This window comes from Sardina pilchardus, chromosome 21 (genome assembly GCF_963854185.1).
Source record: "Sardina pilchardus chromosome 21, fSarPil1.1, whole genome shotgun sequence".
Lineage (NCBI taxonomy): Eukaryota > Metazoa > Chordata > Actinopteri > Clupeiformes > Clupeidae > Sardina > Sardina pilchardus.
The window spans coordinates 15,589,026-15,601,142 of NC_085014.1; the positions used below are offsets into that span (position 1 = coordinate 15,589,026).

The 12,117-nt window shown below is 40.6% G+C and overlaps 2 protein-coding genes across 3 annotated transcripts; both read left to right on the forward strand.

The window, feature by feature from the left end:
• Positions 1-827: 827 nt before the first annotated feature.
• LOC134068919 (uncharacterized) lies at positions 828-7,881 on the forward strand. The gene is made up of 12 exons (XM_062524733.1): positions 828-923; positions 1,024-1,059; positions 1,169-1,462; positions 1,599-1,901; positions 2,917-3,018; positions 3,121-3,145; positions 3,823-3,872; positions 3,953-3,995; positions 5,737-5,795; positions 6,221-6,255; positions 7,188-7,215; positions 7,541-7,881. The coding sequence occupies exons 1-12, from the start codon at positions 848-850 to the stop codon at positions 7,624-7,626; spliced, it is 1,137 nt and encodes a 378-aa protein (XP_062380717.1). The 5' UTR covers positions 828-847; the 3' UTR covers positions 7,627-7,881.
• Positions 7,882-9,275: 1,394 nt separating this feature from the next.
• LOC134069269 (uncharacterized) lies at positions 9,276-11,772 on the forward strand. 2 transcript variants are annotated; one of them, XM_062525181.1, is made up of 5 exons: positions 9,276-9,375; positions 9,843-10,181; positions 10,648-10,686; positions 11,129-11,197; positions 11,363-11,772. In XM_062525181.1, exons 1-5 carry the CDS (start codon positions 9,327-9,329, stop codon positions 11,518-11,520), a joined length of 654 nt encoding a protein of 217 aa, XP_062381165.1. In that variant the 5' UTR covers positions 9,276-9,326; the 3' UTR covers positions 11,521-11,772. The 2 variants fall into 2 exon arrangements, with proteins under 2 accessions (XP_062381165.1, XP_062381166.1); XM_062525182.1 differs by lacking the exon at positions 11,129-11,197.
• The last annotated feature ends 345 nt before the right edge of the window (positions 11,773-12,117 follow it).

Sequence of the window (12,117 nt, forward strand, 5' to 3'; positions counted from 1 at the left end):
GGATGTTGGCGACCAATCACAGAACAGGGGAGAAAGCAAGACCATGATGAGCAATGCACAGACGCATTTGATAGACAGCCATGGCACCCAATGAATGGATCTGGGCATTTTTTCAAATACGAGAAAATTAACGTCTGGTTGCCAGACCACGTCTCATTTGAGAAGTGGTAGGCGCTAGCCAGGCTATTTCCATACAGGACCCGAGATGTCTTGGCTCGCGCCCCACCTGGCATGTCTCAGCGCCCCACTAGTACAAGTTGGAGTCTATCTAGTTACCATTAATTGCCAATAACTTTCAACTTTGAATGTTACTGTATAGGCTAAACCACATTTATCATTATATATTTGTTTTGTCAAATCCACCCTCTTACTAACATGTTTGTTGTGTTACAGTAATAGGATGTAAAAAGAAACATGTTTTTATTACCAGTGCTTTTGTGAAGTTTGGATCCATGCAATGCTACCATCGTTCAAGTTCAAGTTGTTTATGTACTACTAATAGGAAGGGGGGGGGGGGGGTGGGGAATGGGGTGTTGGTGTGGTGGGAGTGTAATGGGGTGTGTAGTGGAGGTGGGTGTACCTGTGTGTGTGGAGGAGGTATGTTGTTGGGTGGGGGTGGGGGGGATTTGTGTTCTTGTAGTGCCAACCAAACGTTAATTCAGTTGGAGGTAGTCATTGACATAAGCGTCACCACTGCTAAACACAATGGTTCTATACACATAATACTAGAGCATAATAAAGCACGAGGCACTCGCTGCTCTCATCAGCAGTTCAAGTTGACAGACTCGCTGTCTGACAGACAAGACAGGAAGTGGATAGAAGTGCTCACACAGACCAACCTTTGCCCATGTGTTCATCAAGCTTGAGAGCCAGCAATTCAGATACCAAAAACAACATGATGAACGCCATCCTCTCTATCCTGTGTGAGTTCTTAAGTAAACTAAAACATACCTGTTGATAGTATATGAGCGTTTTGAGTAAGTGTGTTGTATCTGATTCATCTTTGTCTCAATGTGTCTGCAGTCTTTTTAACATCTAAGGTGTCAAGTCTGAGTGAAGGTACAGTAAGTGATGAATGTTCAGTTCCATGAACCTTGTGCAGTCATTCTTCTAGAGTGGCATGTCTTCATGCACCAAATTGTATTTTTTTTCATGTATTCTTACACAGCTGTGGAGCCAGCGAGGGTTTATGGATCTTCAGCTGTTAAAAAGGGGGACAATCTCGTAGTGAAGTGCAGCACGTTTGGATCGAACCCAGCTGGCGGTCGTGTGTTTGTGTACCTTTGCAAGAACGGAGTTGGTGTTGAAGTGATGGAGAGCAAATTGGTGGACACCAGTTTCACGGTGGAAAAGGTCACAAAGGAGCATTCGGGAAACTACAGTTGTGTGTTCTCCAGAACAAAACACCATCTCAGCCATGTGAAAGGAGAAGGACACAATACTATTTCTGTCAAGGTGATTGGTAAGTGTCTGCATTTACTACTGATTATACATATGATCATGTCATTTTGTCATAGCCTGTGCTAATTGAGAGCAATGGCACTTCATTGATGGACATTTTGACTAGGCTACTATCCTGTCTGTCAATCTTTCTGCAGATAGTCTTTACCCTGCGAACATAGCTGTTGATGAGTCCAGAGTGAGAAAAGGGTCAGACGTGCGCTTTAGATGCTCCTCCACTGATGCTCCAGACGCCAGCGTCCTTCATGCTTACTTCTGCAGGAGTCAGACCATCGTTGACATTGAGATGTTTGACTCTCAGAAGAAACAGGCTAGTTTCCATCTCAGGAATGTCCAGGAAGACGACGCAGGCAGCTACTGCTGTGTGGTGTCTGACAGGCTGCTTGCTGAAAAGGAGTTGGAAGCCTGTGGAAACACGAGTGTTTCTCTCACAGTGTATGGTAGGAATGGCCAATACACTGACACATTTAGTGTAGGTTAGTTATACACAGTGTCACTGCTCCCACTACACGCAAGAAATAATAGCTTTAGTCAAGAAATAATAGCTTTACTGAAAAAAGTGTTTCTCTCTTCCTCAATAATGTTTACAATGTCAAAATGCTGTAACACCATGTTACATGCAAGGATGACATTTTTGGGGGTGTTCTCTCAATCTCCACCACATAGCAGATCTAACTTTACTTACTACATAAGAGTGCAGAGGACAAAGAGGGTGGCAGATTCCAGCTGGCTTGTCATTGTGTATCACCTATTTGATATAAAAAAACAAAGATTAAGCTACAGGAGGTTGTGATTTGCGAGGTTAACCGGTTCCCTTTACTGATCATTTTTAAACTCAGATTGGTGAGAGGGCTCTTTAACATAAGCTGCAATCAATGTGATTTGGAGCATGGACAACAATATAAAGACTAGTAGAATAAATTGGCGAGTCTTCGATAATTAGTTTTACATGAAGCACATGATATGCTGTGCCGACTGAAACACAGATACTTTCAGATATCTAAGCAATGAAGGCTGCTTATAGCAACTTAATATTGTGCATATTATTGTTAATATTGTGCTGTCAATGTAACTCAAACAAACAAGGCTTGTATTGTAAACAAGAGCAACAATGCACCATTTATAAGTCAAATAGCTTTCCTTCAGAAATGAATGTTTAAAAACACACAGTAATGATTTGTAAATTGTAGGTCTTTTATTTTGCTTTAGGTGTTGATTCATCACAATCATCTAAAGAAGTTTTTTTCTCGTCTAGGGCACCACAATGGCCAGCGGCGGCACTGGTTATGCATGATTAATAACTGATCACTGTGTCATTTTGCCAAGATTTTCTGGATGCCACTTGACTGTGTCAATGATTGTATCTCTCCCTCTCTCTCTCTCTCTCTCTCTCTGTGTGTGTGTGTGTGTGTGTGTGTGTGTGTGTGTGTGTGTGTGTGTGTGTTTGTTTTGTAGAAGATCCTCCCTCTGCTTTTAGTGAAGTGATGCTACCAGGAGTGTATGTATCACTGTCCCTGGCATGTCTGCTGTTGCTATTCCTGCTGGCCTGGAACCTGGGTAATACCACTTACCGTTCAACACGCCATATCTGAAGTCAAATAAGGGTTTAGAGAATGTTCATATTAACACTTGCATTTCTGTCCTGCTGTGTGTGAACAGGGAAATGGAAATGGCCATGTAGGAGGTAAGAAATATCTGTCTCAGAGGTAAGAAATATCTGTCTCTTATCTGGAAATAAATCCTCAAATTATGCACAGTATTGTGAACTTGTAAATTGTAAATGTATGTTAATAAGGACTGTTTGTCAGTGCTCTAGTCAATGCCATCTCAACTTGTCACCACTGAGTTGTGCAGACTTTTCCTCAAGATGGCAGCGACCAAAAGATGAGTTATTTAATCAATAAACTTCCCTTCTTAACGTGAAGAGAAGAGGACTGGCACATTCTCATCTCACTGAGTCACATTTTTCAAGACCAGCCAGTCCATAAACAAATGACCAGTTTTGTTATTTATGTATTAACAAATTGGGTTTTGTTATTTTGGTGCTTTTCCATTACCCTCCCAGATACTCAAATACATACTGTACATAAGAGCACAGAAAAAGTGTAACAGTCATTACATGTGTCCTTCAAAGGAACATCATGTGGCTCTGTATTTGTCGATTCATTGTCATTGAGCTCAACAGCCAATAACATTACACCTTGGTCCTGAATCAGTTTTTGATTGGTATAATTTGATTGGATTATAATTGCAGAGTGCCCCTCTAACTGTTCCCCTCCAATAGGCCTACTTTGATTCATATGAATGAATTCTGACACAAGCACTTTTTCCGTCTTTGAAATGTTATGTGATATGCCCCAGACACCCTCAGGTATCAGGTAACCAGGATGGAGTAGTCACAATGTATACAGGTACGCATCTTGGCTTGTGTTTACCTTGGTGTATTTTTGCACTGTCCTTTGTTGATAATCTCTGTTTTATATTAATGTAGCTGTCTTCGAGGGAAATCAAGACACAGATGAAGCTGAAAACATGTAGGTCCCTGTTGTTTTTCAGAAATCTTCTTAGTCACCATTGCCACTACATTCTTCTAATTTGTAACTGTCACGGTTTGGGGTTTGGTTTTTGGGTTTTGGGTTTTGGGTTTTGGTTTTTGTACTTTTAGTTTGTAGCGTCTTGTGTCTTCCTGTTTGCTTTGTTTACTTCCTGTCTCCTGTTCCATGCAGGGGGTCAGGATTTGGAGGGTTAGCTTCAGCCAGTTAGCATGTCATTTGGCCGCCGACATCTTTGAAAAAATGGCGTTCCATGGTTGTACCATATCCGGCACCAGCGCATGCACGAGACAGCTCATGCACGAGCTGTCTCAGCTCATGCACGAGTTTCGATTTCGGCACGAGCGTCCTCGCGCGTCCATGTTGATAACGCATTCTAGAAGACATAAATAAAATGACTGACGACTAGGATTAAGTTACCGATACTTGATGCCTGTGGATTATCATTATACCAGGCTTTGTGAATAAAAGAAAAAAGCAAATGTCGTTCTAATAGGTTACTATTATTTGCATTAGACTATGTATGCGTTGGCAAGGTATGATAAGACATTCTAGGAAATGCGAAGAAATTCTCTAACTAAACCCAATTATTAACCTACTCGCTGTCGTGTAGGCTAGGCTATGAAAACTATTTTAAAACGCTCAGCTGCAGACCTGTAGCCTAGTTCATAACAAGGCAGCGTTGGGGGTCACAGCCTACAGTAGATAACGGCAAAAGTTTCCGACAGTGACAGCAGACTTAAAATGCATGCTGCTCGAAACATAACACATGGATGCGCGCTTCTACCGGTAAGCCTATAATATGCGTTGGCTTCATTTCGTCTGTCTACAAATGTAGGTTTAAACTGCAAATTCACACTGGGTGCAGCACAAATAGCATATCTGGTATCCACACGTTTCTTACATCCCATGTCTACTTATTAAGAGTCATTTTCGTCGGGTAGACAGCCTATTGCGCACATAACGGCTACAGTCAGTTCAAAGCATTTACTGTGGGGATCATATTTATGTGTGCTAAGTGAATTCTTGCTCAATATTGACTCGCCATGTTTATTATATCATGACATATGAATATCACATTATAGGATTTCGAGACAAGGGGCAAACTTCTCCACCACCATCCCAACTCAAATAATTAAATACATTTGCGCCTGTAACGATAGGAGCGCGTTCACGAACACCTTCTCTCACTCTCCAATCTTCATCAAGGATGTACCTATGTTGTCTCGTTGTAACGTGGAACCTAATTGGCTCATTCTAGCTGGTGACGGAAATGGACACCCATGGAACGCCATTTTCTCAAAGATGGCTGCGGCCAATTTCAAACTTTTTTGGCTGAAGTAGCTAGCCTAGCATCGGCCATTGAAATGAATGGGGGCGGGACTTAGTCCCTCTCTCCAGTTCTTATAATACCTCCATGGTTCCATGTGCTCCTTAGTTTACCCTCCATGTGCTTTGGTTTGTTCTTGTCTCCGCCCCTCACCTGTGTCCAATCATTAGTCCCTTGTTAAGTTCACCTGTGTCTTGTTACCCCTGGTTAGTCATGTATTTAAGGTCTTGGTTTTGTGATTTTCTTTGCTTCGTCATTGTGTTATGTTAGTGCATGTCATGGTTGTTCTGTCTATGTTTCAAGTAAAGTCTAGTTTGAGTACGTTTCGAGTCCTGCCTTGCATTTTGGGTCTTAGTTCCGTTGCAACCCTGACGGTAACCTTTTTTTTTTCAGGACCCACAATGAGTTCTCTGACTTCTCTGATGACGAGAGCAGTGACAGAGGAGATACAGGTGATCTCTCACACACTCACACTCACACACAAACAAGGGCGTGGAAAAGAAACTTCTGACCTGATCTACTTTTTATGTCAGTACTGTATGTGGTCTATTGGTTCTGCTACTGTCTTCATGTGTAAAACTGCACCCTGAGCATTCAAAATACACCCAGAACTGTTCATGGTATTTCTGTTTGTTGCTGATGTACCGTCCTTTTCAACCAAAAGTATTGTGACTGACTTTGTGTCTCTAAAAATACACTGCAGAGTGCAAACTACAAAGAAGGCTAGTTTTTTTGCATATGCCATAGCATAGTTAAATGTAGGCGTATAAAGATGTCAGTTAATGACTGGTGACAGATGATTGAAAACTGTTGGGGAAAACAAATGTTATTTAATCAATCAACGTGTTAATACGTTTCTTGTACCCACATCAAACAGAGGATGTCACATACCAGGAAACTGAGGATAACACGGTGAGCCGTACATTAACATGCACTATATGCATCTTGGACATAATTATGTAGGAGATTCATTCAGGTCCATCTGCACAACAGTATGTCTCTGATCCGGTTTTCATTCATGTCTTATTGCAGCATGTATTGACAGTAACTGAATATTGATCTATTGACATCAGTGATAACAAACGTTAGTAATCAACTTCTGTACAAGTTGAAGTGAGAGAGAGACCTTTTCAGTTACCGTATCTATAGTTACCACTGAGAGTTTGATGTCATATGGTGAAGGGAAATGCGTAGAGAATACAGAACATGTATTTTTGGGCTGGGTAACAGTCACCACCTACTTTTCGACCACACTACTTTTTTTAATCTCACCTACACTCTGTCTCAAACCGACTACTTCCGTGTGTACACTTTCGTGCAGCACCCTATGTGCCCTGTGTGCTTACTGGCATAGTGTGCACATTTTAACAGAATAGTGTCGTCTCTTATCAAACGCTAACCTCCGTGCACTTCACAGAAATGACGATCGTAACATTTAAATATGGTTTTATTGGTGTCCTCAATTCCACCGTGACATGGTCATACAGTACGGTGTCAAAACATGAACAGCTTATGTTGTAACTTGCTTGTACCTCTGTAAAGTGTGTTTTCCACCGCTTCAGATTTCTCTACCGCGATTTCTACGAGTTTGAAAATACTCCCTCCCCTTCCGTTATTTAGCCAAGATGGCGTCCGTTGAGGGCAAGAAGCGTCCAGCGTTCCACACTCAACTTTTTGACTGGTATTTTAAGTGCAGAAGTGCGCGGTTTGAGACAGTGCTACTGTATATCTCGGGGATCGAACCGGCAACCCCGGCAACCCTCCGGTCACAAGTCCGAAACCCTAACCAGTAGGCCACGGCTGCTCCAACCCTAACCTTTTGAACTCTCATCTGTCCTTCACAGGGGCAGGAACATGCTGACGCGTGGCCAGGTCAGTGAGGGTCTCTCCATTGTGGCCTAAGATTGTTTGTACCTACATTAATTTCCCGCATAGAAGCCGTATTGTAGCCTATACAGTGTTTTTTGCAAGTTAAAAGAAACAAAACCATATTAACACCATATCACTGTAACTACCCCCAGTATTAACCTCATAGCTGAAGAAATGTTGCAAAATCAATGTATAAGCCGCGGCTAATTGTCGGGAAATAGTATCACAGTAGTGATCATCAGATTGCGTCGGTATAGGAGTGTACATAGATACTCTAATAAAATCTCATAACATTTTCTGTGTGTGTTGGTCACCTCCCTGACTCCAGGTCCTGATGGAGCAAGAGTGTCACCAGCCCCAGAGGTTATCTATGCAACACCACTGAGGAGCAAGAAACCTTGTCATGTGGATTAAAATTCATTCATTTAGTCTGCAAAAGCATTTTTTTTTTTTAATAGATGATGAAGGTCTACAAAATAAGGAGCAGTATAATGGAATGGCTCTGTGTATGAGATGTGTTATATAAATAACAGACTCTTGCCTTTTTTGCCTTTTTGGGTTCTGTATGATGCAGAAGCAGCCAGTCTGTACAACACTGCCACCCAGTGGCGGTAGTGGGAAGTGCAAGCTTTTTTCATGACATGAAATAAACAACTAGGGTACCTAAAGTATGCTCATTTTGTATGTATTATTTGAATTATTTATCTGTTATTTTATGAATTGCCAACATGTACTTGGGGACTGGGCAATTTGTCAGGATAGAAGGGAAAATGGATGCTGCCAAGTACACACAAATTCTTGAGGGAAACCTGCGTCCCTGCTAAACAGCTGAAGATGGGCAGGTCATTCGCCTTCCAACTCGACAATGATCCTAAACATACTGCCAAAAGAACAAAGCAGTGGCTTAAGGATAGGAAGGTTATTCTAGTTTTTCTTTTTTTTTAAATAAATTTTCAGAACTCTTTTCAGATAATGTTTTCAGAACATTATTTTGTTGGACAGCTAAATTTGTAAATAAAACTGGAAAAAGATGGGTTTTGATTTCAGGCTGTAAGACAAAAAAGTGACTATTTCAAAGGGGTATGAAGACTTTCTATAGGCACTGTACTTCCCGAAACCCAAAAATTGCCACAATGCCACAGAGGATGATGAAATGTTTATCGTATGTTAATGTCAAGAGCCCGCATCAACTAAGCTTATAACCAGTCATTTGTGATTTGCTCCCCCATGGCAAAAAATGAAAATGCAATATAATATTGCTTTAATCGATAATAGAGAACCAGCCCAACTGTTGAGGTGAACAGGGAGCAGGCAACGCATAATACCTCCCTTCACCAGGCTTAATTTTAGAGTAACAGCGTCATGCCATGTAATTAAACTGTTATAAGGCCTCGTGGTTATAGGACAGGATTAAATAGCCCAAAAAGGAGTTGCACATACCGGTATAGATAATTCATCTTTATGTAAAATTAGCATTAGGACCCGAGTCTGGATTAGGGTTATGTACTGTAGGTACAGTTTGCAAATTCTTATACATTTTGTTCAACTTTGAGCGTATGTTCCTGTGGGATGTACTACCCTCGCAGAGCACCTACCCATGTTATCAATGTCCCCACTTAGCTCTTGGCATCAGTTGGTTCAATCACAAATGTGAAGCCACACACATATCACAGACTAAAGGCACCACAGGAAACTAGAGAGGCAATGGACACGCTTTAGTCACAAGTATTTCTGTCATGGTTGTGGTGTTCTAGGTTTTTTTTGTAGGAAAAACAGTGCGCTGTCTAAATTTGACTCCATGCGTCTCTCAGTAGGCTCTTAGCAACCACTGCCCTGATGGTTGCCGAGCAGCTCTATTAGGTTATAGCAGGCCTTCTCAACCGCACTGGTCATGACAGTCACGACCACCATAAATGTCAGACATACTGCACCACACACACAAACACAAGAAACACGTTCAATAGGAACTTGCAATTGCACTAGGTATGTTTTAAGGAACTGAAAGCCATATGAAAGCCCCCCCTCCCCTCCAGTCTGCAAACCTGTATCTTTTAGATACTGTGGCTACTGCGAAGCGAAGCAAAGGCACATTTCTGAACTCCCCTTCAGATGAGATGCGACTTGCTCTTGTGTTATTCCTTGTGTTTACTTGCACTGTTCCCGGTAAGTTTGACCGAAAACCAAAGCTGATAGCAATAGTTCATGAAATGTCTGATCGATACTTGATCCTGAAACTCTTAACATTCATTTTTTATTAGTTTTTTTTGGCACCATGCCATTTGGTGTGTGGCATTGTAATGAGGAGGCTTTGTATGGCTTTTGTTTAAGCAATATAACTAGAGTGGGGTTGGTAAAGGACATTTGTTTTTTTATATATATATTATTCATAAATCAAATTAAATCCAAAATGGTCCCACCGCATCACTCCACACCTCGGACTTTTGCACGCGAAAAAAAAAAGAAAATGTCTGAGGTCACATATGGGCACGAGGCTGCATTGCAAATTTAATTTCTCATGTAATATGCCTAATTGATGTGCATTAGGGTTAGACTCCCTGCAAATGTGTCCAGCTATGGTGATATAACACACGTGATATAACACCAGTGTATTATCATACTTGGTTTCACAGGAATGGAGCTGAATTGCAATGCCACTTATGAGACTATATGTTATGGGGCCCTGGAACAGCCTTTGTGTCTGCATCTGTCAGGAGTCGGTGGATATGAGTATGTTTTGAAGAAGGAGGATGATAAGAATGGAACCAGTATCTTTCGTCTTAAGAGAGGCAAGATTAACTTCTACAGTCAGCACTCATCTACCCGACAGAGATGGTACTTCTATGCTAACAACGCGACCTTGATAATAAACCCTGCAAAGAGAGAGGACTCAGGAGTGTACAGAATGCATGGGACTAAAGAGATCACAGGGGAACGACTGGAGGCCTACACACTGCAAATAATAATTATGGGTAAATTATTTCTGGACCATTTGATTCAACAAATGATCATAAACAATGCACTTTTGACTAATCAAAAACCTTCTTTGGTATGCGAACACCTGTTAAAAGTGTTAACATGAGCTATTAGCAGGTATTGGCAGTCTTTAGGAGGTTATAAAGTCGAAATACCACTCACATTAAAGTGAGAATAGTTCAATAAACATATTAAAATTAGTTAGATTTATTTTGTAGATTACTAGAATTTCTAAATATATCAGTTAATTACTACAGGTAGTCATTTTGCTGTGTTATGTGGTTGGTTATGTCTTATCTTATTATATTATAAAGCATTATTGTACTTATAGCAGCATCACCATGGCATAAAATGGTATTAAGTCTGGTTAGGTGCAGATGGAAGATTATCAGTATTGAGGAACTGTCCCAGAAATCATAAGCAAATAATCACTTCTGTGTTGGAAAATCCCCTCAAAAACAGGTGCCAGCGACAAATCTGAAGACCAGTATTCCAGCCAAGGTGAGAAAAATATTAACTGAACTAACTTATCTAAACAGAATTCTTCATTTCCTACAGATCCTATAGCACATCACGTCTGCATGGTATCCAATTCAAGACTTACAGTATATTGCATCAATTTGTTTAACAAATAAAAACTTGTTTCCCCTTTACTTTGTTAGTGTAGAGAATCTTCATGTGTGCACATCATGTGTGTTAATGCGCAACAAGTCAGGTCAGATCAGCTTGTGTCAAAGATATGGAGCTCAGAAGGTCATTTTTCACCATTAAATACCAATTGCCATTCATTTTTGTAAGGCACACAGCACATACTTCTATTAATTGATGAGTTGAATTTGTGCAATAATCTACTGTACTGGCTATATGCAAGATAAAATTATTAGTCTACATGATGCTGGTGTCAAGAACTGGTTTCATAACTAATGAGGTGTCCTCAACATAGAAACTACAAACTCAGCCTCAGGAATAGGATTCCAGCCCCCAACCCAAATCCCAGTTGAAGGAGAGGGAGGTAAGCAGTACAATCCATAAATAAAGGATTTAGGGATAATAATTATTTGATTTATTTTCTAGGCTGCAGAGCAGCTTCTATTTTTTTCCGGGGTTGGGGGGTCTTTCATGGGGCCCAAGATATCTGCCGTGCCCCTGCTTATGTGTGTTCTTATTTTGCATGCAGGTATCTCCCCTGTCTTCATGAGCGTGTGGCTGGTCGAGATCATCATTCTCATCGCCCTGCTAGGTTGGAGTTACTACGACACTAGAAATAGGAAACCACCACAGTCAGGTCACAGCATGTTATGTTCAGCATCGAAAGATCAGCTTGAAAACAGTTAGGTCAACTGTGCTACACTGTGTTTAAATCTAAATTAAATTTTGATCTCTGTATAAAGTAATTTACTACATTAAGTTACATTTATTCAAACATATTACACTGCAATTTTAGGAGCAAATTGTTGTTATTCAGCAACTTTTAAACAGTTGAATTATTCAACACACATTTAGCAGAATTCATTGTCACTTTATATGATGTTAGATATTATTTATTCTTGGTGTATGGTTCAACTTCAACTTAACTCTGCTTCATTTGCATGGTATATAGGATTGTTCACTTTGCTTGCTTGTTTGTTTGACTGATTGATTGTTGTTAAGTTCAGCCGAAAAAATAAAAACATAAATAGTCTGACATGTGTTGTGCTTGACTGTGTGACAAGAAATGGTTGTTGTAAGAGTGAGTCATGTTTATTTTCAACACATCAACTTAACCTCTGCTGACATCACTTACTGGGTGTGAGTTTGACAGGGTACTGTATGTTGCCGACAGTGCATGTAAACCGTGGCCAGAGCGAAGTCAGATGCACAAAGGGCAGAGTCAGGCAGAAGTTAATTAATAAAAGATAGAATGATCAGAATTTAACACTGGTTGTATGTGGT